This window comes from Calonectris borealis, chromosome 32 (genome assembly GCF_964195595.1).
Source record: "Calonectris borealis chromosome 32, bCalBor7.hap1.2, whole genome shotgun sequence".
Taxonomy (NCBI): domain Eukaryota; kingdom Metazoa; phylum Chordata; class Aves; order Procellariiformes; family Procellariidae; genus Calonectris; species Calonectris borealis.
In genome coordinates, this window is record NC_134343.1 from 194,323 (window position 1) to 220,370 (window position 26,048).

Sequence of the window (26,048 nt, forward strand, 5' to 3'; positions counted from 1 at the left end):
AGGGTTTAGTGGTCCATGGGGTTTGGGAGTTTGTGGGGTTTGGGGCTGCAGGGGTGGGGGTCCATGGGGTTTGGGGGGGCTGTCCATAGGATTTGAGGGGGGGGGTCTGCAGGGTTTGGGGCTGCAGCATTTGGGGGTCTGGGGGGCTGTGGAGTCCATGGGGCTGCAGGGTTTGGGGGGGAGGGGCCGTGGGGTTTGGGGGTGCAGGGTTTGGGGCTGCAGTGTTGGGGGTCCAGGGGGTTTGGGGGTGCAGGGTTTGGGGCTGCAGTGTTGGGGGTCCAGGGGGTTTGGGGGTGCAGGTCCAGCGTTAGCCCGGACCTCCCCCCCCCCCACGTTACAGCCAGCGCCAGCTCGGCCCCAGCCCCCAAATAAACCACTTTTTAGAAATCAGACTTTATTAACCCCAAAAAACCACCCCCCACAGACCCAGGGGGTGCCGGCCGCACCCCAAATTTAGCCCATTACCACTTTGGGGGGGGTTCACCATCCCAGCCAACCCCCCAAAACCCAAAGTGGGGGGGCTCGACGCCCCCTCGGCCCCCCCAGCTCAGCTGGGGCCCAGGCGCTCCACGATGCCGTTGCCTTTGATGCCGTCGAAGAAGAAGAAGTTGTTGTGGGGGGGGTCCCGCTGGGACAGGGCCTGGGGGCGAGGGGGGGGGACACACGAGAAAAAGTGGGTTACCGGTGAATTGGGGTTCACCCCATCACCAAAAAAAGAAAGCCGGGGGACGCGGATCTGCAGGATCCCCACCCCAAATATCACAACCCCCCCCGCCCTCCACCAGCTACAAAATGGCCGCTACCTTGACCACCTCCTGGCCCAGGACGCCTCCGACCACGGCGCAGACGGGAGCCATTTCGGAAAAGCAGTAGCTGGAAGGAAGGAAGAGAAATTTTAACGGCAAAGCCCAGGAACGCGGCGGTTTCCCCCCCAAAAAAATCACTTTTCTGTCTTGCTAAAACACCGAGGTTTCCCCCCAAAAAGGGTGATGACACCGGCGCATCCCCCCTCGCGCGCTTCGTGCCATCCGGCTAAAAATAAGCCCCTCAAAATGCCGGCCCTGTGTCCCGTCCCCCCCCCCCTCCCCGGCACATTCCCGCCATTCCCGGTGGGCAGCGTGTGGCAACATGCAGGCAGGGATGGGGAGTTCCCGGGAAAGGCGCCGGGGGCGAGCGGGACCCTCCCGGGGTTCGGCGTCACCGCGAGGGCGATGGGGACAAGGGGGGGGGGATTTCTCTACATCGCTGCGATCCCAAGGTTCCGGTTGGGATTGCTTGGGATTCCCGCCAGCGGAGCGAGCCGGAATCTGGCCCGGCACCAAGCCCAAGGCACCGAAGGCCTTGGGGAAGGCGGTGAACCTCCTCCACCGAGCCGTTAATCCCCGGTGAGGATGACCCAGACGCACGGCTCAGGTCACCGCCGTCGTCCTCCCGGTGAGATTCATGGATGTCGGGAGCTGCCGGAGCTTCTCCGGCACCCGGTGATCCAGCGGGAAAGGAGCAATGATGGCTAACGAGGCGCTCGGCTCCCCGCCGCACCTGACGAATTCATCCGGCAGCAGGTCGGTGCCGACCCCCAGCCCCTCCAGGACGTCGTGGCGGATCTGGAGCAGCAGCTTCGAGTCCTCGGCGTAATTTTGGGGTGAAGGATCCCGGCCGTTATCCGTGCGAAACTTCAACAGCACTGGGAGAGGGAGAGTCACCCCGTTGCCGGCACGCAGCCGAGGGGCTGCCGGGAGCTTTGCCACGCGGCTCTGCCGGCAATTCGGGAGAAGCCGAGGGGAGCAGCAGCTCCCCGTCTCTCTTTCGGTCGAGCTTTCAACCCGCCGGCGTCCCGAAGCGACTGCAAAGCGGGTTTGGGAAAGGTGGCGTGGCCGGCCAGCGCTCCCAGCTCTTCCCAAGGGAAAAGCCGGGCTCCAGGGTGGCTCGGCGTTCCCCGGATACCTTGGCAGGAGCCGCCACCGGAGCCGAAAGCTCACGGCAAGGGAGAGGGACGAGTAAAGAAAGGGGGCCCGAGCCGCGCGGCGGGGCTCTTCCGTACCAGGGAGAAGGCCGTTTCCAGTCGCCCAGGTATTTTTAGCTCCCCGCTGTTACAGTAAAACTCGCAAAAAAAAAGAAAAAACCCCTCAAAGCCAACAACAAAAATAATCAAAAGCTCGTTTTCACCACAGGAAGCGACTCACGCTCGCTCGGGAAGCGCATGCTCGGTTGGGTGACCAAACGAAGCCGAATTTCCCGATGCCGGCAGGGAAAAGCAGCGGGAATTACCTTGAAGGAGAAAATAATCCGGGGTGGTGCGTTTCAGCGCCGTTTTCGCCTTCTCCCCGCTCCAGTCGACGGCCAGGGCTTCCTTCAGCTGGCAGAAAACCACTCGCTGCGAGGGGAGAGAAGGCGTTGGGTGAGCTGGGGGTCCTTCGTTAGGAGCGCAGAGCGAAGCCCCCCTCCCCCCAAGCCGGGCGGTGTGTCCCCCCCCTCCCCTGGGCAAGGCAACCCACCACGTCGGGCGGGAGGGAAGAGCAGGATCGCCCCAATCTTCACGCCAAGGAACTTGGCGTCCAGGCGCGAAACCTTCGGGATGGCGTCTCCGCAAAGCTTAACCCAACGGGAGAACGTCCGAGCGACCCGCTCGCCTAATTAAAACGTTTTAAGGTAACGTTAATAGCCCTCAGGGTTTAGGACGGGTTTACTGAGCATAAACTCCGGAGTCTTTGGAAAAACCGGCTCTGAACCTCGGAGGTATCCAACAAGGGAGTTTGAAACTCTCCCCGACGTGAAGCCCGCCCGCTCCCGCGCGGATACGGGGAAAGGCTTGGCAGAGCCCCGGCCCTCTCTCGGCACGCGGGTTCTGGCATCTCAGAAACGGATCCGGAGGAATTTGCCGTATCCGAACCCGTCGCGCTCGGAATCGCCATCCCCTCCGCCCCACAAATCGCAGGAGGGCGACAGCTGGTTCGATCGGCATCCGGGGAATATTCCCAGACCTTCCGAGGGGAAGCTGCACCCTCAAAGCGATGGCGGGGAGGGGGGGCGGGCAGTGAAAGGGACACAAAAGGGCGTTAATCTGCTGGCTCAGCTCGCATTCTCCTCATAGCCAGATAAAGTCGAGGGGATTTCCACTCCTCCGTTAAATTTCCAGCTGGGAGAACAAAACAATGCCCAGGCCGGAGGTATTTAAATGTGAAAAGGTTTTGCTTTGGAGCAGATTTCACCCCCCTTTCTAAGAAATGGAAAACCTTCCCACCCCGGAGCCGGGAGTCCCACTTAAAGGGAGCTCCCCAGCAACAATGCAGCTTTTACAGCCTCGCTGACACACAAAAAACCGGAGCTCCCCCAATTAAGGCTGTTTCAACTCCCCTTCCCCCACCAAAACCAGTATAAAAGTGCTTTATACCAGTACAGCCATGGAGGAAAGAAAAAAGCAGCAGGCAGTTATGGGGGGGGGGTGTATCCCCCCCAAAAAAAAACCCTCTCTGGGATGATCCGGCTGAAAGGAAGCACCGCGAGCGTCTCGCTTCTGAGCGATGAGGGAAAAGCAGCGCTGGGTGGTGAAGATCCAGCCAAAAACTCACCCGGGAAGCCGGCAGAAACCCACCCCGCTGCGGCTAAAGCACAGCTGAGCTGCCCGGATAACCCCTCTGGCTTCTCCCTCGGCCAAACCGACACGGGCTTTGGGTCTCGGAGGTCTCTGCAGGGGTTTTTCCACCCACCTTTTTCACCATGGTGGTCTCCGAAGAGTCAAGTTTGGCTTTTTTGGTGTCCGGCCCATCTTCCACACCCGGGCTGACTTTGGCGACTTTGGTTTTCTCTCTACGGAGAGGAAAAAAAAAATTGAGCTCGCTTTGAGAAAACCGCAATCCTCGTTTGTGCTGCTCAGCGTCAAACGGTCTTTTATGACTCTTGAAAGATTTTAAATCTCCAGGGTTCCGAAAGTAGGCAGCCTCCCCGCGTGGGTGAAGGCAGCCGAAACGCTGATGCCCTTCTTGCATGGGGTTCTCCTCTCCCCACCCGCTCCCCGAGACCCCCGACTCACTCCACAAATTCGTGTTCCCCAAGGTCGGCAAACATATAACCGTGGTAGCCGAAAACATCGCCGGTGAAGAACTTGACGCTGTTCTTGTGGCAAATCTGGTCGATCTTCACCATAACGTCCCGGGAACAGCAGGTCAGGCAGACCTGCAGGCAGAGAGGGGTTGTTCTCAGCCAAAATTGAACGTTTACCCCCCTCCTTCCCTCCTCCTGGTATTATTAGGGGGTGCGAAATCCTCCTGGGGCAGCGGGGAAGGTTCCAGGTAGATTTGCCGTTTCATTCACAGCAGGGCGTTACGCTCGGGATAATTATTGATTTTCCCCTCCCGCCACACGGGCTAATTCCAACAGCCTTCGCTCCAGGGATAATTAGGAGGTTAGGGGGATACGGCATCCCGTTTCCGGATAATTTTGGTGGGAATTGGGGGACGAAGGGATATTTTTAAAGCTCAGGGCTTATCCTGGGAGCGGAGGAGGATACGTACCCTGGGGTAGCTCCCCGCAGGGCCACGTTATTATAATCCATGTTATTATAATCCACGCTTTACATTTCCCTCAACGGCTTCTGCCGCCCTGCAGTCGGGCAGGGAAGGGAGCGACAAGACCTGGATGCATTGTTGTTCCTCCTCCTCCCCTCGCTTTCAGAGCCGCTGCCGGATTTTTTCACCATCCGGCAAGGACGGTGAATTGGGAAGCCGCGTTGGCTGCGGTTTCTACAAACTATCAGCCCCATCACACCCAAAAAAAAAAGAAAAAAAAGCAGGCAGCCGCTGCCTGACGCGACCTAGGGAGGAGAGCAGAAGGGGAACAGATGCCGTTCGCCAACAGTCAGGCAGCTCAACCTATAACCGCGGCGCAAACACTCGCGCCGACAACCGGCAGGCAGCTGCCCGCGGCTCAAGGATAGAGGCTTTCAGCGCTAACGTAATCAGAATAAAAGAGCAATTAGCGAGGAGACTTAATAATGAGTCAGCAAGCCCCTTCTCCTCCGACCTTTCTCTCCCCCCGCCGCACGTACTGCGTCGAACTGGGTGAAGAACTCTTCGGGCTTGCTCTCCACGCTCTCGGGGTCAGCCTTCACGTCCACCATGGGATTGAGGTTCTGCGCCCGCTCCAGCGAGGCTTCGGCTCTGTTGCGGCCCAAGGAACCCACGGGGATGAGGAACTGAGCTCGCGTGTCCTCTTGGGAAACCTGAAACGGGAGAAAAGGGAGAGATGAGTCTTCCCGTGGAGTCGGGCAGGGTGGGAAAAGACCCCGGGGAGGATTATAGCGGGTGCTTCGCAAGCGGGAACTCACGCCTGGAAAGGAACAGCTAAGCGGTGCCATCCTGGCCGCAGGAAAACTCATCGCGAGATAACCGGAGGGGGAAAAAAAAAAAAATCTCTGGTTATTTTGCGCTATTCTTCAATCCCCCGCAGCTTTGTAGCTCACTTCTCCCCGCTCCCGAGCTCGCAGCTCCCTCTTGCGCCCGAGGAGACGCCGCGCCGTGACCTAGAGACCACGTTCGCATGAGAAACATGTTCAGCCGGCGCCGGCGACGTTTGCCGCAGGGCACAAAGCTCCGGATGGGGAATTAAAACCCACCGCAGAGTCTGTTTAGGGGTTCCGGGGTCCGGGAGACTCGTGGCAGGAGCTTTGAGCCCCACATCTGCTTTGCACGTGTCTGCCAGCCCCAGATAAACATGGGAAGGGGCCGTCCCGACAGAGATAGACGGGAGAGGACTGGGTGGAGAGCTGCTAACGCCAAAGCCACGCGTCCCCAGAAACAAGCTGGCTTCTCAGAGCGGGGCGCAGCACCCGAGGATGTCCCGAAAGCAAGAGGGGAGGCTGCGGTTCAGCCCCTCAGCTCGAGAGCGGGCGGAGGAATGCAGCCTGGCATTTAGCTGCCAGGCGAACGACAGGAAACGCAAACTCTATGTGCCCCAAAATGGAAAAATTCCACTCCCAAGAGGAATATTTATCCCAAAAAGCAGCGAGACCTCCAAGGCTGGCACCGTACTGCACCAGGGAGGGCTCTGGGAGCTTCGCTAACCCCCAGCGCCGCAGCCGAGAGAAGCTGCGAGCTCCTCACCTGCTGATGGTCCAGCATGGTCAAGCCTTTGACTCCTGCCAAGATGAGATTCTTCGCCACTTCTGCTCCGAGACCCTTCATCCCCACCAGCAGCACCCGGGAAGCTCGTAACCTGCGGCAGAAACACCCGGTCAGCCTTAACGGCTCGGCTGGAGCGTCCCCCGAGGGGTTGGGGCGAAGGGGAATCGGCGCTCGGAGGGAAAACACGGGGGATAAATACGGCTGGGCAGAAAAGCCACGCTCCTCGGCATCCCTGCCTGGGGAAAAGCAGGTTTAACACGATTTGGAAGCAAAGAGAGAAACACGCAGGCTGTCAGGGAAATTCACAGGAAAAAAGAGCGTTTGCAGCTTCGGAAGAGGGAATAACACCGAAGCCTTGCGCCGCTTTTCAGCAAACACAGTGGGGGGAGTTGTGGGTTCACTACAATGCGCACTTTGGGGTTCTTAATAGCCCCCCAAAAAAGGGGCTGGAGCTCCTCCTTAAGCTGCACTGGGATGCAGATAAACTATAATTAATGGGAAATGAATAAGTTTTTGCGTATTTATTCCAGCACAAAACTGCGCGTGCAAGTTTTACGTTTTCCGAATAACTGACCAATGTGTTTTCCTCGCCTTGTATCATTTAGGTATTTCCCCCCCGCCTTGGAAGTCTGTTATTGATAAGTCTGTATCGGTTTTCCGACAAAATCAAGTTTACTCAACACCGAGCAACAATCCGGGCTGTTAAACAGAGAGACTCCTGCTTTTTTGGCCTATTTTTACGCTCGTTTTTATCTGTGTCCAGCAACGTCAATATGTTCGTCTTCATATTTTGGGGTTATTCCACCTTCTCCTGAACGAACCCCATCGGCTGCTTCCCGGGGAACACCTAAGAAATTGGAAATGAGCAGAAATCTGGACAGGCTGCAGAAAAGGACCACAAAAAGTAACTTGGAAGCTGGGGGGGGGGGGGGAAAGCCCTTATAGAGAAAATAAGGGCTGAGCAAGAGAGTTTCTAGCAGGGAAAAAACCAGGAACTGGCAGGTGGGAGCAGATGCTTTGCAATTCCAGCTGGGAATGAATCAGAAGCCGTTTATTTTTATTTTTCCCCCCCAGCTTCAACTCCAGGAAGCACAAATTTCACCCAAATGTGGACTACAGCGAGTTTGGCTAAGCTCGAGTTTTGCAGGAGGTCAGGCAGAGACCCCACTGACCCCCATGAGCCCCTATAGATCCTATATGCTTATGTACCCACTGCCGACGCCTCTCTGAAGCCCCTACAAAGCTCCTGAGGACCCCCCGCAGCGGCTACAGTTGCCGCAGAAGCCCCTATAGGGCCCTCCCACATGCTGTAGGGTCCCCATAGGCCCCTGCAAGTTCCTATACAGCCTCCACAAGCTTCTATAGGGCCCCCCCCACATGGCAGGGCCACTCCAGGGCCCTCCTCAAGCCCCTCCAGGCTATATACCCGTCCCACAAGCCCTCTAGGCCTCTATAGGCCCCCCACAAGCTCCCTTCACATTGCAGGGCCCCCCCACAGGCCCCTATAGGGCCCGCCACAAGCTCCTATACACCCCCATAAGGCCCTCCCAGGCCCTCCTCACATTGCAGGACTCCTCCAGGCCCCCCCTGAAGTTCCTACAGGGTCCCTCACAGGCTGTAGGGCCCCCATAAGCCCCTCCAGGCCCCTACAGGACCCCCCACAAGCTCCTCCAAAGCCCCCCTCATATTGCAAGGCCCCTCCAGGCCCCTCACAAGCTCCTACAGGGTCCCCAGAAGCCCCTCCAGGCCTCTATAGGGCCTCCCAGAAGCCCCTCCTCATAGTCCAGGGCCTCTCCAAGCCCCTATAGGGCCCTCCACAAGCTTCTACAAGGTCCCCCTGCTATTGCAGGGCCCCTCCAGGCCCCTCACAAGTTCCTACAGGGTCCCTCACAGGCTGGGTGGCCCCCAGAAACCCCTCCAGGCCCCTATAGGGCCCCCCAGAAGCCCCTCCTCACAGTGCGGGGCCCCTCCTCACAGTGCAGGGCCCCTCCAAGCCCCTATAGGGCCCCCCACAAGATCCTACACGGCCCCCTTCATATTGCAGGGCCCCTCCAGACCCCTCACAAGCTCCTACAGGGTCCCTCACAGGCCGCAGCGCTCCCAGAAGCCCCCCCTCGGCCCCTCTAGGGCCCCCCTCCGGTTCCCCCCGCGGACCCCAGCCCCACTGACCGCTTCTGGGCCTCGAGGCCCCAGAGCCGGATCTGTCGGTCATACTGTGCCGCCTCCTCCTCGCTGATGCCGCCGGGGCCGCCCTCCTCCTTCTCCACCATCCCGCCGCCGCCGCCTCACGGGCGGGGCAGCGCCCCCTGGCGGCCCGCGCGAACGCCGCGCGGCACCCGGCACCGCTCCACGTCCACCGAGGGGGGAGGATCCACCCCACGGCCCGGAGCGCTCCCGCAGCCCCACGCCCGCTGCCCCACGGGAGAACCATCTCGAGTGGCTTCTTCCGCCGTTGCCTCCCCGCATGAGGGCGTGCGGCCGCGTGGCTCGGCTAGGGGCCTCCCCGTGCGCGCTCAGTTGCACAGCTCCCCCCTCCCGCTCAGATGGACTCGTCCTCGCCTCACCTCCTCGGCACTTTTCGGGCGTTCCCGCCAGCTCCCGTTCACTTTCGGCAACCTCCGGCGCCGTTCGCTGAGGAAGGCGGGGAGGGCGCTCGTATTTTTCCGTCACCGCTCGTTTTTTTCCGGCACCGCTCGTTTTTTTCCGGCCTCCGTGCGGGGCGCTGCCTCGGCGCGGCTGCGTGCCGGCGGGCGCCATTTTGTGTGCCTGCCCGTGGAGCGCGGGGCGGGCGGGCGGATAAGCCGGGCCGGGCCGGGCCGTGCCGAGCCGACCCCCGCGCTGTACAGTGACTGTGCCCCCCTGTTCGCCCCCCCGCCCCCCTTGCCCATGGCCGTGGAGAGCCCGAGTGTCCCCCCTGCCGCCGCCGCTTCCCCCCCCAGCCCGCACTCCACCCCCCCTTCTCCGTCCTGCCACCACCACGACAGCGGCAGCTGCAGCCTCCCCCGGCCGCCGCCGCCGCTCCAACACCACCACGGCCCGGACGAAAGGTCCAGTAACCGCCTCTCCCGAGAGCCTCTCTGTCTGTCTGTGTCTGTCTGTCCGGCTCGCCGGACCAGGTTTGGGGGGGGGGTGGGGGACGCGGGGCGACCGGTGGTGGGGGGCCGGGGGGTGGGGGGGGACAGGGCCTGAGGTGAGCGGGGGAGCCAGGGCGCAGGCCTGAGGCGGGCGGGGGGGGGTAGGCCCGGCTTTGGGGGGGGGGGGGGAAGCGGGGCCCGGAGGGGGGGGGCTGCGAGGAGGAGGAGGAGGAGGAAGCGGGGCTAGAGGCAGGGACAGCGGGGGATATTTGGGGGGGGGGGGTGTCCTGGGTAGAGCAGGAGGCCGAGGGAGGAGGAGGAGGGGGCCGCGGCCTGGGTAGGGCCGGGCCCTGAGGGCCAGCGCAGGGCCTGGGGTACCATGGCGGGGGGGGTGGGTGGGTGTTGTGGGGGGGATTAGACGTGGTTATGAGAGGAGCGAGGGTCTGGAGGAGGCCAGGGAGAGGGGTGGGGGGCTCCTAGCTGCTTGGGGGGGTTGCTAGCTGCTGGGGGGGGGCTCCTAGCTGCTTTTTTTTTTTTTTTTTTGTGAGAGGGGGGTCCTTAATGAGGTCTTTAATGACGTTATTTCTCCTGGGCAGCGCTGGCCTCATTAACGTCCCCTTTGTCTTCCTGCCGCTTCTTAAAAATATTCCTTGGCTCAAACAGGGAGTGCAGGCGGGGGCAGGAAGGTACCGAGGGTTGGGGGTACGGGGGGGGGGGAGTGTTGGGGTGCAATAGCCTCCATCATCCCCCCCTCCTTGATAGAGAAAGGCTCACCTCCAGTGCTCCCAGGTATTAAAAAGTTTAGAAGAATATATATATATATCTCCCCCAGGAACCCCCTCTTCCTCTGAGATGTATGTAAAGCACCTTCTTCCCCTTCCCCAACATAACTTTAGCCGTTTCCTTTATTAGCACTTCTTTATTTTTTTCTTAGTTAAAACCATATAGCCAGAAAGTATCAGCAAAAATAAACAGTTTAAGCATGTATGTCTGGAAAAAAGAGAAAAAAGAGGGAGGTTTGCTGCCTGCCCACTCCCCGGGAGGGCAGGTGTGCAGTGCAGGGAGCTGCTTTTATGCATTAGCATGCCTTTGTCTCTGAGGAGGTTTGTTTTCCATGTGATGCAGGGTTGGGTTGGTAAGTAAGCTCTTTTATTGAATAATTAAATTATACCTTTTCCTGCCTTTCCCCCCCCCACCCCTCCCCGCCACCAAATAAGTCCTGAGATCATCTGCAGGGTACGTTTCGTGTAAGCAGTGAGTTGATACCGTGTGTCTACAAACCAAGCAGAATTCTCCCCCTTTGTAATGACCGATAGAGTTGTGCACCCCGCCGATGTGAATGTTTAAAAGACAAAAAAAGTCACAAAAGCACACAATTTACTCCCAAATATGTCTGTTGTGACGTTTCCAGGTGAAGTAGCACTGAGATGCCTCGGTAAAACTCATACCACTGACCCTTGATGCCATCTAGACGTAGGATGTGGATCCATTGCTTTGTCTGCAAATTCCATCCTCATTCCATTACGTTGACTGTAAACCGGCTGCCCCTGGGTGCGGGTCTGCCCGTAAAGCAGAAAAAGATGTTAAAAAATTTTGTTAAACAACTCCAAAGTGTGTCAAAAAGAAAAAAAAAAAAAAGGTGGCAAAGAAAGCACCGTTCCCCAAATGTCATCACACATTTTTCCCCCATCCCCATGTACAGCCTCATGTCGGATAATTAGAGAAGTTGAAGTAGCGACGTACAGTGCAAGCACCCAGTTTGTAACAACTCTCGTTAGCGTCCTCGATTTTCCTTCTCCCTTTCTTTTCCTTTGTCGATCAGGTGCGTTAACGACAAGCTCAAGTTTGTTCCTCACGCTACTTCACACGATTCAAGTTCGAAGTAAGAACACCATGCACAGCGTTGGGTATTTCTCCCCCTCCCCGTCCAATTAATTTAATTTCTTGGGTTAGTTTTTCCTGGAGACCAAAACCACACACTTTTGCCCCTTTTCATCCAGCTTACATTGTTCTCAGGAAAAAAAACCCAGTGTTTCCTCTAAGCACACCGATACAGTTGTGTGAAATTGTGGTGGTTTGTTTCCCTCTTGTCTTTATTCCCTAAAAAAAAAAAAAAGAAAGAAAAAGGTGTATACATCTGCTTAAACTGTAAAATAATGCAAGCACTTGTTATAGCAAATTAGAGGGCTTTCCGTTACAGATTTAATTGCATTCCAGAAAGGGATTTTCACATAAAACAATATCCAGTGATGTCTTTTATGCCTTTTTGTCGCTGTTTTTAAATGTTTATGATGGGACCCTTATGGTCCTCGCACCTTCTGCGGCTTAACTTGCCCACGAAATCACAAAGCTGGGATATATTTTTTCCCCCTTCGATCAAAGGTCCACTATCAGAGCTTGAAAATGTTACTGGTCTGGCCAAAATGGTTTTGGTTCAGAGAGAGTGGGACCTCATAGCATCGATTTTCTCCCCCAATATATTCAATTAGTAAACTTTGTTCTGTTATTTTACTAAATGTACGTACATGTTAAGCTTTATACTTCCACTCTTGATCCCGGAAAAATCCACACTGGTTTTTGATTGTCCGCTGCTAACGGCATAAGCCATTTTTTATCCATACCAAGATGAGTCGGAAAGGACAGATGTGGTAGAAAAGAAAGAAAATAAGCTGCCGGGAAACTTTAGGTTAATTTTCTCCCTTTTGAGGGATGGAAGAACCAGGAATTGTTCGAATGTCAGGAGTTTTCAGGGATTGTACTGCCAAGTTTACAGGAGTTGTTGACTGGTTCCATAAATCCATAAAGCGAGTAGTATTTTTTTTTATATAGTTAAATATTGGCAGTAGGAGTCAAACTTCTTGTCTGGGGCTTTTCCTTGTGCCTTCCTTCCCCCGACCCATTTTTAATTGGGCTTAACCTCCTCCTAGTGCTCACGGTTTGCTAGACTTTACCTTTTTAATTGTGCAAACACGCAGGCAGGCATTTAACATCGGTACCGTGAGTAGCTCCCTGGAAAATCGGAGCAAATTCTGATAGCGAAGCAAAGCACCCGCCAGGAATTTTTTTTTGCAGGGACGGGGTTTTTTTTTTTCCTAAGAGCGTAATTGTTCGGCTGAGGCTCCTTGGGTCGAGCGAGGCTTTGTTGTACCGGGTTAAAGGAAGGGCTAAAGCAAATCCTAGACCCCAGCAGCTTTTTTTTTTTCAGGGCCTGGGACGTATCCCGTTGCTGTGGCATCAGCCGTGCTGTGGCAGCGAGGACGTCAGCGCTCAGCGTTAGGATTTCACTGAAGGATTCGGATAGGAGGAGCGGGAAGGAGCTAACCTGGGAGCAGAGAGGACGTTCAGAATTAGCAGCTGAGTCGAGCACGTTCCCCGAGAAACCTTGAGTTGTGACCAAATAGCGCCTGAAAGTTTCCATTAGTACAAACGTCGCTTAAAAACACAGGTTTTAGGGATGTCAGGAGGAGGATTTGCCCCGATTACAGCCAGGAGCGGGCTAAAGGGATCTCTCTCCAAGCCTCTTATACATTGGTACAACATATTTGTTACCATAATGAAAAAAACCCACCCCAAAACCCAACTATATCGAAGATAGAAAAAGCTGATAAATTTTAATGACTTCTGCCCCAGTCCACGCAGTTTGAATGAGGCAGCGTGGCCCCGCTGCCTTCAAAGCGGTGCTTCTTTTATTTCTTGATTGATGTATTTCCCCTGGTTTCCACTTGGAATAAAATGGAAGGCGGCCGCACTGGCGGGCCGGAGGAGAGCTTAGTTCCTTTGGGATTATTCTGGAATAATCAATGTTTTGGTGAAAGAATAGAGATCTCGCTGAATAATTTTCTCCGGTGCGGAACGTGCAGGTGTGATGCTGGGGTAGGATACGTTTCCTCCGAGCAAGTTGTTGGCGAGGCAGTAAACTTCTGCTGAAGCGTTAAATGTGTGATTAATAACCTTTAGCTGGATGTAGCTGTCACTCTGAAAAGCCCGGCTTTGTGTTTTCACTAGAAAACCTTAAAATGCAGAGAATGAGCAAAAACTGCGTGTCTGTCCTAAAAAGAGCTAAATTCCACTTAAAAGCAGCGTGGTATCCTTGCCCTGTTGTACACGCGGAGGGGTCTGGTTTTAAATCCTGCTCTGAAATAGCTTGTGGAGAGTTGCTTTCAGCCGGGGTGATCCGCTCTCGCCAAAAAAAACACTCCCCCTCGAGTTCAGCCAGTTGGTTTATGGTTAATTTTCAGTTTTTACTTGGTTTTATTGAGCTTACGATTTTAATTTGCCATCTGATCATTTCCCACCCCACCCCCCCCACGGAGTACGCTGTCAAATACATCAGATTGTTAAAAATCAACTTTAAACTCTCATGGGCGCTCAGCTTGAGGCAGGAGGTGTTTATCCTAAAGATACGCACGTATGTGCACAGCTTAAGTCCCCATCAAGCATTTTACTTAAAATCACATAAAATTAGAAGCGAACGTTTGCTTATCGTGAGATTAAATTGTGGGGATTTGCAAGCCGGTGACTTCCAGAGCATTATTTTCAAAGCCTTCTGGCTGCATCGCTCGGAAGGAAAAAAAAAAAGCATTTTCCCCCCCCTCCCCGTCCTTTGCATTCCTCGAAGTTAAACTGAGATCTACCTTTGTACACAAACCCCCTCCCTGCTCTCGGCACCCGTGGATCCGCTCCGGCAAAACCAGATCACGCACCGGCCGGCCGATTTCACGGTCAGCTGCACCTCTTGTGCAAAAAGCCGCCGCGTAAAGGAAGGTTTCTTCCAGCAGGTCGGCTGTTAAATCGGGTTTTTTTATAGGGGTATCGTATAGAAGTTACTCTGAGGTACGCGTCTGTCGCACCTATGTCTGTAGAGCAGGTGAGAGCACACAAAGCTCTTTCTTTTCTTAAAAACAGTAAAAAACACTTGTGTTTTCCCAAGGATGGGAGCCAAGAGGCTTATTTTCGACAGGGTTTCTTTCGGGTGTAACGAGCAAGGAGCAATAATATCTTTAATAGGGTTAGGAGGGTATATCAGCTATAACTGACAGTAAATCTGCCGTCTAGGCCACTCATTTGTCACTTCGTTACGCTCATTTCCAAATTTAACAAAGCCTCAGCTGTATAAAGTGACGTTATTTATTTTAAGATAATGATTTAATTCTTGCGCTGCTCTTCAGTGGCCGGAATTGCAAAAAACCACTGAATTTTCTCGTAACACGTTCATTCCTACTATTTTTCCTGTAGCAAAGCGCTCACGCTCTCGGTATGGCAGGATAACGATTGGAAAGGGCTTTTGTTTTTTTTCCAGGCGTCGTCACCGCTGTGTTACGTCATTGCCGTGGCGCTGAGGTCACATACGCCGCGCGGCAGCCGGCGTGGGTCCTTCCGTGAGGATGCGTGCTGCGCCGGCGACCGTCCCCTATAGATCAGGCGGGCAGGAGCGATAGGAAAGCCCGAGATGAGCGTGGATTCAGGGAAGAATTTTCCCCCAGTCAGTGTTTTCTGCAATACCAATAGTTGCTTAACAGACATGGCTTCTTCACCGCGTACCCGCAGCGACTCTCCACGGTGAGCCGTCCCCCGAAAATGCACAACGTTGCTTTAATTGCTTTAATTTTTTTTTTTTTTTTTTTTCCGTCCAGCCTTAGAAATCGTTGGGTTGCTTTCAAACACCCTTACTCACCGGTTGCCGTATTTCAAATGACTCCGTTTCGTTGTGTTTAAAACCAGTAGGCAAACTCAATGCTTCGATAACACTTGCCTAAAACTTTTCAGAGCGCTTTCCCAAGCACTAAACAGTCCCTCTGAGAGGTTGGTGTATCGTTTCTGGCCCAAACCTACTCAAATCCGGCAGAACTGGAGTTAAAAAAACGGCAGGAGATGATATTGCCCGTCTTAAGATGTGGTTTGGTATCTAAGCGTCTGTATAAACATGATTTCTCAGACTTTGCTTCTTCAGGAGAGGTGTGTTGATTAAATAATTAATATTCATCTGCTAAACAGCTCAGCGATCGTTCTGGTGGTTCGGCCTCGTCCCGTCTCTTGGCGCTTTTCAAATAATCCTTGCGGTGGCCGCAAAATTTTTACGCTTTGTTCTCAGGAGCCTTTTTGGTCTTCGTTTCTGTAACCACGGCGAATTTAATTATGCTGTTGTCAATTGGGACACGGCTCCAGGGGCGTAGTCTCCTCTAAACCTTGATATCGGAGCATAGCAACTCAAGGCAGGGTAAAAGCACCTGTACTATCCAAAACGAAGGGTAATTATCGCTCCTGAAAATTGCAATTAAGGTGTTAGCGACACGCGTTCGTTCCTCTCTGAAGGCAGCGAGGAAGGCAGGGAGCGATCGCGATCCCCAGCCGGCGAGGACTTCTGGGAGAGGGTAAATGATGCTGATTTCAACGGAGCGATGCTGAAGGGAATAGCCAGACGTATGGCCTGAGGGCATTTATCGGGCCGCAGCGGGCTTTGTAGCAGCTCCTTATTTCCTACGAGCCTGTCCCGTGCCCGGGCTGAGCTGCGTCGATGTTTCGCTTCGCTCTTCTCGCTAGTCCTCTGCTAGTAGGATCCGGAAACCTGGTGGCATTTCTAGTTTGAAATCCATTTATTGATGAACCTGTCCCTCTAAGGAAAGGAGAGAGGCTTTGGCAGGACTTTTATTTAAGAATTTAAATACACGGGTATTTAAATTCCTTTCCGTAAGCTGGTTTTGTTTCTGTTCTTACTTCTGCTCGGCTTTGCGCGGAGCCTGAGTTTCTCAGGTCTTGTTCCAAGACCGATCTCACTGAACACAAACACCTGAAGGATGCTGCGTTCCTGCGACGGAAGTAATTTCCACTGATACTTGCTTTTAAAACTAGGAATTACGTGTCAGATTTAAAAGCTTCATGAGTAATACTTAAGTGAGCTTGATTTTGCAGCCAGCCTGTTATTAAAATGCTGCAAGTGCAAACAAAAACAAGAGGGGAGCTTTGCTTCGGAGTCGGACCGGGCGGCTGGATCTGAGCGTTTGCTCTCCGCGATGCCGAAACCTCCCCAGGATGCTTCCTGGGGATTGTTAACGCTGTTTTTTGTAGTTTTTTAAATGTTTTTGGGGAAATAATTCCGTTTTTCTTGCGTTTTTTTAATGTAACTTGAGGTTATCAATAGGTCGGCTCGTTCGTGCAGCACAGCTTTTTCCGAATGCCGTTCATAAACCCCATTTCAGCATCCAGGCCTCCCTGAGAGCTACCGAGCGGCGGCAGCTCCTTCTTCCAGCCGAGCCGCCTTCACCGCAGCCGGCGGCACGGCACGGCACGCCGCCGCGGCTGCCGTTCCCATTGTAGTGCTAAAGAGCAGCCAAAGAAGCCGGTCTTTCCATAGCCCCCGCCAAAAAAAAACCCCAACCAGAGGGGTGCGTGTCAAAGATCCACCTCCTATACGCTCCTAAATTGTTGTTTGTGAACGACCGTGACATATATAAACAAGCCGGCATTTATGTTTTTAATTATAGCTTACCTTAAGTGAAAAGGGAGGAGGAGACCCCACTCTTGTTTTAAATCACGCAGCGACAAACTCGGGACCTGTCGGGAGAGAAGGAAGACACAAGGGAGCTGATTGAACTCGTGCCGTATTACACATTTAATCTGTTACGAGGTTGTAAAAAGTTTCTCGTAACCCGTATCTGAGTAATTTTTAATTGAATTTAATTGAGCGAGGCTTGGGGAATCCTCTCGAGGAAGTTTCAGATTTGCTTTCTCACCTCGGCTAACCACAGTTGTGGGTGAACGGTAGCACGAGGTAGAGAGAGTGGAAGTAACTGGGCACATGTCTCTAGAGTTGGCAAACCAACACGGTATTTACTTATTCTTGTCTTCTAGAGGGCCGATGATTTTATCAAAACGGCAATTTCCGCTCTTGGAGTGGACCGAATCTTTTATTAAAGCACCAATTTCCATTCTTGGAGTTCATTTGCAATAATTTCATATGAAAGTTGAGCGCCGTAACGTCGTGGCTTCCGTTTGTTGTTTGCGAGATGCTTCTTCGCCGTGTTTAACTCCAGGCTGAGCGAGAGCTCGAGCAGATTTCGGTGGCAGAGATGAACAGAATCGGTATTTGCGGTCAGATGTTTAAAACCACCGTAACTAGGAATTTGTGAGCACTTTGGGAGCCGAGCGCCTGGCTGGCTGGTGAGCGGAATAAGCAGGTTTTATTTTCTTGTTTTGAATAAGGGGAATTAAACGCGCCTGTCTGCTTTACAGGGAGGATGGAGAACTGGAAGAAGGGGAGCTGGAGGATGACGGAGGGGAGGAGGCGCAGGATCCCTCCGAATCTCAAGAGAGGGGTCGGAAGGAGAAAGGGGAGAAGCATCACAGCGATTCAGATGATGAGAAAGCCCATCGACGGATGAAGCGCAAGCGTCGGAAAGAGAGAGAGAAAGAGAAGAGGAGATCCAAGAAAAAAAGGAAATCCAAACACAAGGTGAGCCAGGCGCTGCTTTTGCCGCCCGGGTCCTCCGGGATCCCAGCTCCGGTCTGCCTTCCTCTGCCATCGGGCGTCTCCAGGGAATTCCTCCTCTAACGTTATTATGGGTAGTTTGAGGCTCTTCCCCTAACGATAATTGTGAGGTGGGAGCGCTCGCAAGGATTCTTGGGGTTCAGCTCCTTAACACCTTCCTCTGAGGAATAGCAAGTGCAGCAGCGGGGCACCGAGGTCTGCAGGTAGGAGAAAAATGCTACAGCAGTCTTTTGTCCATCTGAGGACGCAGAGCGGAAATAAAACAGTTTTTGAGTTAAGGAATTACTTTGGAGTTAGGTATTGACCTGAAAGAGGATTGCAGACTGTCATATTTGCAAAATCAAGGATGTTGTTACTTCAGTTCCAAGGATTTCTGGAGCGCAAGAAGGCATATCGTGTTTGTCTTCGTTATCGTTAGCAGATAACCTGCTGACAGGCTTCCAGTTTGTAATTCAGTGAACACTGTGAAGATTTTGTTAAACAAAAATTGAGTTCCCTGAAAAAAAAAAAAAGACAAAAGGGAGACTTAGTTGTGTTGTATCGCAAGGCCAGAGGCCCGGCAGCGGTGTCAGAGTCAGAGCTGGCCTGTAATAAAATTGCACCGCGTGTTTTCCTTGCCTTGCAGCGCCACGCTTCTTCCAGCGATGACTTCTCCGATTACAGCGAGGACTCGGACTTCAGTCCTGCTGAAAAGGGACACAGAAAATACAGGGAATACAGCCCGCCCTACTCTTCCGTAAGTACCTGCCAGCGGACGGGGAAGGGAAAGCTGCTCTCTGGTTCAGAGCCGCGGCAAGATTTGAGCGCAGGTGCCCGTCTAGCTCCATCTACGGGCCACACGCTTTGGCTCTGGTCCTTTAGCCTCTTTAGTTTTCACCTAGCTGTTATTTGGGTTGGTTTTTTTAATGATTTTTTATAATTAAGTCATGGTATTAGGCTTTCCTTTCCTTCACGACTAACCTCTCTGCCTTTCCCAAAGTCCCACCAGCAGTATCCGTCCTCTCACAGCGCTCCCATGCAAAAGAAGAGCTACTCTAAAATGGAGAGCAAGAATTACGGCATGTATGAGGACTACGAGAATGAGGAGTACGGTCAGTACGAGGGGGAAGAGGATGAAGATATAGGGAAGGAAGATTACGATGACTTTGCAAAAGAGCTGAATCAATACCGGAGAGCGAAGGAAGGCTCTCACCGGGGGCGAGGTACGTCTAAAGATTCCTTTTTTCACCGTATCTCTGACACACTCGTTACCTGCAACTCGTTTAGCTGATCTGCGGCCAAATGAGGCCCGACACATGCGGGAAGCTTCATGAAGGTGAACTGCCCTGCCTGCATGAAGCCCTGCCTGGGAAGAGCCGGCTGCAACGGCCTGAACCGCTCTTCGGTGTTAGTTTGTGACGGGGGAAAGTGTTTTTTCCTGTTTTACGCTCCGAGGGGAGAGTTCAAATCCCTGTGGATAATTTAACGTTTTAAATAAGCATTTTTCTTGCTAGCGCACATCGTTTTAAAAGCACGTAAGTGGTTGAAAATGGATAAAATTAAACAAAACCTTTATTTGAAAGGAAAATGAAGGTAATTGGTAGCGTAATGAGTCTGATATCATCACATCTGCAGTACACAGATTTACGTTACCAGTCTAACGTACCTGGGCAGCAGCTGACGTGATCACACAGCATTGTTTTTTTTTAAAAAAGGTTATCATTTGGCTTCTTCAAAATCCATTCTTTTAGCATATTAAAAACCGATTGACTTAGAAACGAGTTTTTAAGATGCCGGTAATCCCGTACTGAAAGGTTATTATTTATTTTTCCTTGTCTGGGATATTGTTGTGCTTTTTGAACCCACCTGAGGGGCGAAACGCAGCACAAAGCTGACCCCATCCCTTTGCTTCGCCAGGCGGCCGTGGCCGAGGCAGAGGGTACCGAGGGCGAGGTGGCAGAGGGGGAATGAGAGGAGGCCGAGGCATGGGCCGAGGGAACCGAGGGCGAGGCAGGGGCGACCACCCCGAGGAAGAGGAGGAAATGTATGACGAAGAGATGGAAGTAAGTGCCGAGTCTCTGACCTGCTCTCGGGGAAGCACGGAGGCGAGAGAATATTCTTTTTCACGATGGGGACGCCTGTGTTTGAGGGGGCTGCGCTTCATCCCAGCTCACTAAAGGCACCGATCTTTCTCGTTCGCAGTACTGCGATAATGAGGAGCCCATCGGCGATGACGAGTACGACGACTACTCGAAAGAGCTGAATCAGTACCGCAGGAGTAAGGAGAATCGTGGACGGGGTGAGTGGGGTAACGAGGTGTGCTGGGACGGTCCCTGCTTTCTGCTCTCTCTCCCTGCTTTCTGCTCTCTCCCACGTTTTACGGAAAGAGAGAAATTAGAAACGAGGGGGTGTATTTCAGGTTTAAATCGAGGACGTGGTCGTGGCCCCAGAGGAAGAGGAAATAAAGGAATGGGCAGAGGACGAGGCAGAGGTGGAAACAGAAGTGGAATGGGGAAAGGTGGTGGAATGAATGAAGACGACGATTACTACGATGAGGACATGGGAGTAAGTAGCTCTTTGTTTTCTAATGGCTTGCTGCAGTGCTGGCTGCCCCCCTCTCCCCCATCCCCCCCTCTAAATCCAGTCAGGCTTCCAAGAAAGCCTTCGCAGGAGCGAAAAAACCGAACGGATCTTCCCCAGAATCCACAAAAGTTATCCCGTCTCTGAAGGGGATGGATGTTTTGGATTCCGATCCTCCGATAGGTGACTCGAGCCGTGCTCAGGAGCCTGCTAGGCTCAGCGCACTCGTCTTCGCCTCCCTTTTTCATCCCAAATCTCAGCGTTTTTCCCTCTCAGAAGTGGCTGCGTAGGAAGTTTTAATTTCTCTTGTGTCATCTGTTGCTTCCTATTTCACATTCTCTGTCAACTGATACAATCTGCTTCCGATAGGACGGAGGAGGTGGTGGAAATTACCGGCGGAACGACCACGACAAACCCCACCAGCAGTCGGATAAGAAAGGGAAAGTGATCTGCAAATACTTTGTGGAAGGCAGATGTACCTGGGTAAGGGAATAATTCGAGGATATCGCTGTAGATCTCTTCATACACACACGGGACCCCCACTGAAGCGTCAAGTCCAGGTTTTAACCGATTTCCGGGAGGGATCCATGCCTACGAGGAGCGTTTTGTAAAAGTACACGTCTCCCTGCCTGTCCTAGGTGTGTTCTGGGCTGCTGACGAACGCGTTCGCGCTTCCACCTGCTAACACGCTGTCGTCTTGTTTCCCAACAGGGCGACCACTGCAATTTCAGTCATGACATTGAACTACCAAAGAAACGGGAACTGTGCAAGTTCTACATCACCGGCTACTGCGCCAGGGCTGAAAACTGCCCTTACATGCATGATATCCTTTTGGTTTTTAACTTGTTTCGTTAAGCCAGCCTTAAATCAGTCTCGTTAACTCTTTATAGCTGCATGTGGGGGATAAGGGGGGGGAAAAAAAGACCAATTCTGGGTAACACATCCTCCGCTGAGAGGCTGAACGAGGGGGGCTGCAGGGAGCCCTCCCGGTTCCTTCTTAGCCTCACCTTTCCTGTTGAAGAAATGAGGTTTGTGGCCGTTGCGCCTACAGGAAAACACGGCAGAAAGGAAAGCGGGGTGTTTCTGGTAGCGGTAGTTTAATATCAGTGTCGCGACCGCGAAAATCCTACGCGTCGAGAGCCACGTTTCAAAGTGAAAAGCACCTGTAGCCTCTCTGGCTGTAGGAGTAACTCCCTGTTGGGGTTTATCCTCCTTAATAAACGATACGGGACTTCCCTTGCAAGCTGTTCCACACCACGGGCAACTGCATCAACGGGGATGACTGCATGTTTTCTCACGATCCGCTCACAGAGGAGACGCGGGAGCTTCTGGACAAGGTACAGGGGAGTGTTAACGCGGTGTTCAGTGTCTTTTTTTCTTCCGTGGAAGTAGATCCTGCAGGTGGAAAGGGAGGGAGAGCTTTTTTGGAGCGGGTCGGTCGGCAGGACGGCTCCGCGGATCTGCTCTTACTCCTTTATCTTCGCAGATGCTGGCGGATGATGCAGAAGCAGGCGCAGAGGACGAGAAAGAAGTCGAAGAGCTAAAGAAACAGGGCATCAATCCTCTCCCCAAACCACCCCCTGGGGTCGGCTTGCTGCCTACGCCTCCTCGCCCTCCCGGACCACCGGCTCCGACGTCTCCGAACGGGAGACCGATCCCCGGAGGCCCTCCTCCCCCTCCGCCGCCACCGCTTCCCCCGCCGGGGCCGCAGATGCCGCCGCCGATGCACGAGCCTCTGTCGCCGCAGCAGCTGCAGCAACAACAGGACATGTACAAAAAAATCCCTTCGCTGTTTGAGATCGTCGTGCGGCCCACCGGGCAGCTGGCGGAGAAGCTGGGCGTGAGGTGGGTGTCACCATCTCCAGGTAACGGGGAGAGGGACGAGGGCGGCGGATTTTTGCGTCCAACGAGGAGCTCTGTCCTGACGCAGCCGCCGACGGTGGGCGCGAGCGCGTAGAAAAGAGGTTTCTCTCCGTTTTTGGGTCCGGCGCAGGTGCTGCTGCTGGCAGAGCCCTGGCTCCGTCCCTCCAGAAGCGGAGAAGCGCGTGTTAAAGCGGATTTTCTTCCGATTTCTCTTTCAGGCACCCAGGTCCGCCTCCCCCCAGGTTCCCCGGGCCAGGAGGACCCCCAGGACCGATGCCTGGACCCATGCACCCCGACATGCACCCCGATATGCACCCTGACATGCATCCCGACATGCACCCGGACATGCACCCCGACATGCACCCGGATATGCACCCGGACATGCACCCGGACATGCCGATGGGCCCGGGAATGAATCCCGGCCCTCCGATGGGCCCCGGACCCCCCATGATGCCCTACGGACCGGACGATTCCCCCCACTCCGGCATGATGCCGCCCGTCCCGCCGGCGCAAGGCTTCTATGATAATTTCTACCAGCAGCAAGAAGGTCTGGAGATGGATCGTGGCATGATGGGAGACCCAGGTACGTCCCGAGGATCCGCCGGGATCGGCTCTTAGGTGCTTTGCTGGAGATGCCGGCTCGGAGATGGGTTGTTCCCCGGATGCCCGGGCACAGCGGCAGGTCGAGAGAGGGAAAAATCGGGTTGTTTTTCACAGCTTTGAGGTTTTCTTTTAACACGGGATGATCTTTCCTCGGCAGAAGACTACGGTGGTTACGAGGACATGGAAGGGCCTCCCGGAGAGCACATGTTCCCTGATCCCTCCTTGGATCACGATGCCTTGTGCGAAGGAGGCCCGCCCGGCTTACCGAAACCGCCGGGCAGCATCCCCGATTTCATGCCGTCGGCGCAAAGAGCGCTTTACTTGAGAATCCAGCAGAAGCAGCAGGAGGAAGAGGAGAGAGCTCGGAGACTGGCCGAGAGCAATAAGCAAGAACGCGAAAATGAGGAAGGCAAGTAGCAAAATACAACGTTTTCCATTCAAAGCCACGCGCGGGGGGGGGGATAACGTGGATCTGCTTCCGTTTCTACCCACCCAGAGGTGCGATCTCCGAAAAAGAGGGGGCCATCGGAGAAATGGGGGTGTCAGGGAGGAATTCTTTAGGGAACAAGGGGTGCTGAGTCCTCAAAGAAAATCCCCAGCGTGGAAAGAGCGCGTTGCTGGTGAAGGAAGAGGAGCAGGTCTGCCGAAGAAGTGGGAACAGCGGGCCAGGAGGCGAAGGAGATAGGGTTGCTGGCTTAAATTGTGGTGAAACTGGAGCCTGCTGCAGACAGGAGGAAGAGGAAGAGAGGGATGCTTACGGCTCTCCGCTAATTTGGGGTGTGAAAACGAGACCAGGGAGGCCGAGGCTGTCACGCGTGGTCCCCCGTTGCGGCGAAACGCAAGGGACGGTTGGGAATTTGAGCAGCGTTGAGTTGAGAGGGGAGAGGGGACGCGTTTTGGGGACCCTCTCATCGGCGTTACGGCTTTTAATTGCCTTTTATCAGCTGCTTTCTCTTCTCCTTCCTCCCAGGAGATACCGGTAACTGGTATTCCAGTGACGAAGATGACGGTGGAAGTAGCGTCACCTCCATATTGAAAACCCTAAGGCAACAAAGCTCCGGCAGACCTCACGTCCCGCCCTCCCACGGAGAAATCGGGCCACCCTCCGGCGTGAGCGACCCTCGCCTGCAAAAAGCCCAAGCAGGAGGGAGCGGTCGGCCTGCCGATCCGCGTTTACGAGATCCCAGGCTTTCCCGAAACGCAGACCTTTCCGTCCCGTCTCTCCCCGGGGATTCGGGACCCACCGATCCCAGGCTCGCGCGACACATTCCCTCCTCCGTCCCCAAACCAGAAACTCCTCATTCCAGCGTCGTCGGAGGTCAGAAACCCCCCCTGCTCCCCGACGAGGAGGAAGGGGAAAGGGCTCTACGGGATAAACCGGTCAACATCCCCCTGGACGCTCTCCCGGGTCATTCCCTGCGGGATCCCCGCTCCCAGCTGCAGCAGTTCAGTCACATCAAGAAAGACGTCGTCCTCAACAAACCCAACTTTGCCCGGATGATCCTATGGAGCCCGGAGGATCTGATTCCGCTACCGATCCCAAAGCAAGAGTTTATTCCCGTCCCGGCTGCCCTTCAATCCATGCCTACCCTCGATCCGCGTCTTAACAGACCCCAAACGGGTCTTTCCGATCCCAGGCAGAGGGGGGGAAGCGCGCCGGGGGACGCCGCTTCCTCTTCGGGCACGGGTCTCCCCGATTTCGAGCTCCTGTCGAGGATATTAAAGACTGTGAACGCGGCCGGCAGCCCGTCTTCCAGCCAGAGCGACAAACCCAGCGACCCTCGGATGCGGAAAGCCCCCGCCGATCCCAGGTTACAAAAATCGGCAGAAACGGGGGTTTCTAGAGTCCCTAAAACCGCGGAGCCAACGTCCGCCGGCGACGCCGCCCCGGCCATCGCTCCCTACGACCCTCGGCTGCTGACGGCCGGCGGGCTGAGCAAAGGCAGCGGGCAAAGCAGCGTGCTGAGCGCCATCAGCTTGTACGATCCCAGGACTCCGAGCTCGGGCAGCAAAGCCTCCGAGTCTCCCAACGAAGGCAACTCATCCTCGAAATCCTCCGATTCCGTCAAAACCACCGGCAAAACCAAGGAACCCCTTTTTGTCCGACGATCGGCGTTAGATCAACCCGAAGCGGAGAAGGCGAACGCCGAATCCGCTACGGACAGGTACAACAGCTATAACCGGCCTCGTCCCAAATCCGCCGCCGCTCCCCCTTCCCAAGAAACGGCCCCCCAACCCGGGGTGCACAACCTCCCGGTCCCCTCGGTGTACGGGATGGTGAAACAAAGCGCCAAATCCGGATCGGGAAGCCCGTTTGCGGGGAACAGCCCGGCTCAGGACGGCGAGCAACAAGACGCCGCTTCCCTTAAAGACGTCTTTAAGGGTTTCGATCCCACGGCTTCCCCTTTTTGCCAGTAGTATTAAAAAACAAACAAACAAACAAACAAACAAAAAACACCCCCCCCCCCAGCCGAACCCTGACTCTGCTCCGTGCATCGAATTAAGCAGCGCAAAGTGTCGGTAATTTGATTGATTTTGGGGGGGTTTTTTGGGGGGGGTATTTTTTGGGGGGGGGTTTTAATTCCATTAGCGCTCACTTTAGCCATATAACGTGTATATAAATCCTGCTGTAACTAAAGAGAATTTCCCAAAGCCGCGTTTTAAAAGAAGAATCAAAGTCTCCCTCTGCGATAACGACCAGCGTTTTTCTTTATTTTAGCGCTTTTTTTCCCGCCCCCCCCCCCCAAAAAAATAAACAAACCCCGATCGAAATCATCAGGGGTGGGGGGGGGGGAAGAAATACTTCAAATCTCCGCGTTTCAAACCCGACTTCTCCGGCTCCGCTCGGGGGAGGCCAAATTACCCCCATTCTTCATTTCTTGCTTTAAAAAGAGGGGTCGCGGGGTTCGTTTTTACACCGGAATTAACTAAAAATCTTTGTATTATAGCCTTTTTCTAAAATTCTGCTGTGGCGAACGGGAGTAACCATGAAAAAAAAGACACACCCCCCCCCCAAAAAAAAAAAAACAAAGAAACAAAAACCAAACCATGTGAAATTGCTTTTGTAATTGCGGGGAGGGGGCGTTTCTGGTTTCTTTGGATTTTGGGTTTTTTTTTTTTAGTGGAAGTAAATATTTTTATGCCGTTTCTTGACGATTTTTCAAAATAACCGGGGGGGGGGTATGGTTTCGAATCCCCGAGAAGGCGACGAAATATTTACAGCCCTAAAAATTCCGCAGTCTACCAAAAAAAAAAAAAAACAAAAAAAAAAGAATTTAAAAAAAAAAAAAATTTGTATTCTTGAAATTAAATTATTAATCTCAACTTTCGCTCCTATTTTGCAAC

The 26,048-nt window shown here is 53.9% G+C and overlaps 2 protein-coding genes across 4 annotated transcripts; one reads left to right on the plus strand and one right to left on the minus strand.

Annotated features, from left to right (window-relative positions):
* Window positions 1-377: 377 nt before the first annotated feature.
* SAE1 (SUMO1 activating enzyme subunit 1) lies at window positions 378-8,396 on the minus strand. 3 transcript variants are annotated; one of them, XM_075134407.1, is made up of 9 exons: window positions 8,289-8,396; window positions 6,099-6,210; window positions 5,045-5,218; window positions 4,031-4,173; window positions 3,708-3,807; window positions 2,269-2,374; window positions 1,540-1,684; window positions 804-873; window positions 378-640 (listed from the first exon to the last, which is right to left on the minus strand). In XM_075134407.1, exons 1-9 carry the CDS (start codon window positions 8,387-8,389, stop codon window positions 548-550), a joined length of 1,044 nt encoding a protein of 347 aa, XP_074990508.1. In that variant the 5' UTR covers window positions 8,390-8,396; the 3' UTR covers window positions 378-547. The 3 variants fall into 3 exon arrangements, with proteins under 3 accessions (XP_074990508.1, XP_074990509.1, XP_074990510.1); XM_075134408.1 differs by lacking the exon at window positions 1,540-1,684; XM_075134409.1 differs by lacking the exons at window positions 6,099-6,210; window positions 8,289-8,396 and adding an exon at window positions 5,324-5,660.
* ZC3H4 (zinc finger CCCH-type containing 4) lies at window positions 8,355-25,872 on the plus strand. The gene is made up of 14 exons (XM_075134406.1): window positions 8,355-9,166; window positions 17,423-17,642; window positions 18,304-18,414; window positions 18,658-18,880; window positions 19,575-19,720; window positions 19,860-19,956; window positions 20,077-20,222; window positions 20,607-20,720; window positions 20,949-21,065; window positions 21,470-21,574; window positions 21,724-22,082; window positions 22,319-22,683; window positions 22,861-23,112; window positions 23,674-25,872. Exons 1-14 carry the CDS (start codon window positions 8,355-8,357, stop codon window positions 25,119-25,121), a joined length of 4,515 nt encoding a protein of 1,504 aa, XP_074990507.1. The 3' UTR covers window positions 25,122-25,872.
* The last annotated feature ends 176 nt before the right edge of the window (window positions 25,873-26,048 follow it).

Excerpts from the sequence above, each read along its gene's own strand:
- ZC3H4 (XM_075134406.1), top strand. The coding sequence starts at position 8,355 with ATGCCGCCGGGGCCGCCCTCCTCCTTCTCCACCATCCCGCCGCCGCCG. Across the intron at positions 21,575-21,723 it reads CGCGGGAGCTTCTGGACAAG|ATGCTGGCGGATGATGCAGA; the intron begins GTACAGGGGAGT and ends TTATCTTCGCAG. Across the intron at positions 22,684-22,860 it reads TGGCATGATGGGAGACCCAG|AAGACTACGGTGGTTACGAG; the intron begins GTACGTCCCGAG and ends TTTCCTCGGCAG.
- SAE1 (XM_075134407.1), bottom strand. The coding sequence starts at position 8,389 with ATGGTGGAGAAGGAGGAGGGCGGCCCCGGCGGCATCAGCGAGGAGGAG. Across the intron at positions 6,211-8,288 it reads GGCCTCGAGGCCCAGAAGCG|GTTACGAGCTTCCCGGGTGC; the intron begins GTCAGTGGGGCT and ends TTTCTGCCGCAG. Across the intron at positions 641-803 it reads TGGGCCAGGAGGTGGTCAAG|GCCCTGTCCCAGCGGGACCC; the intron begins GTAGCGGCCATT and ends CCTCGCCCCCAG.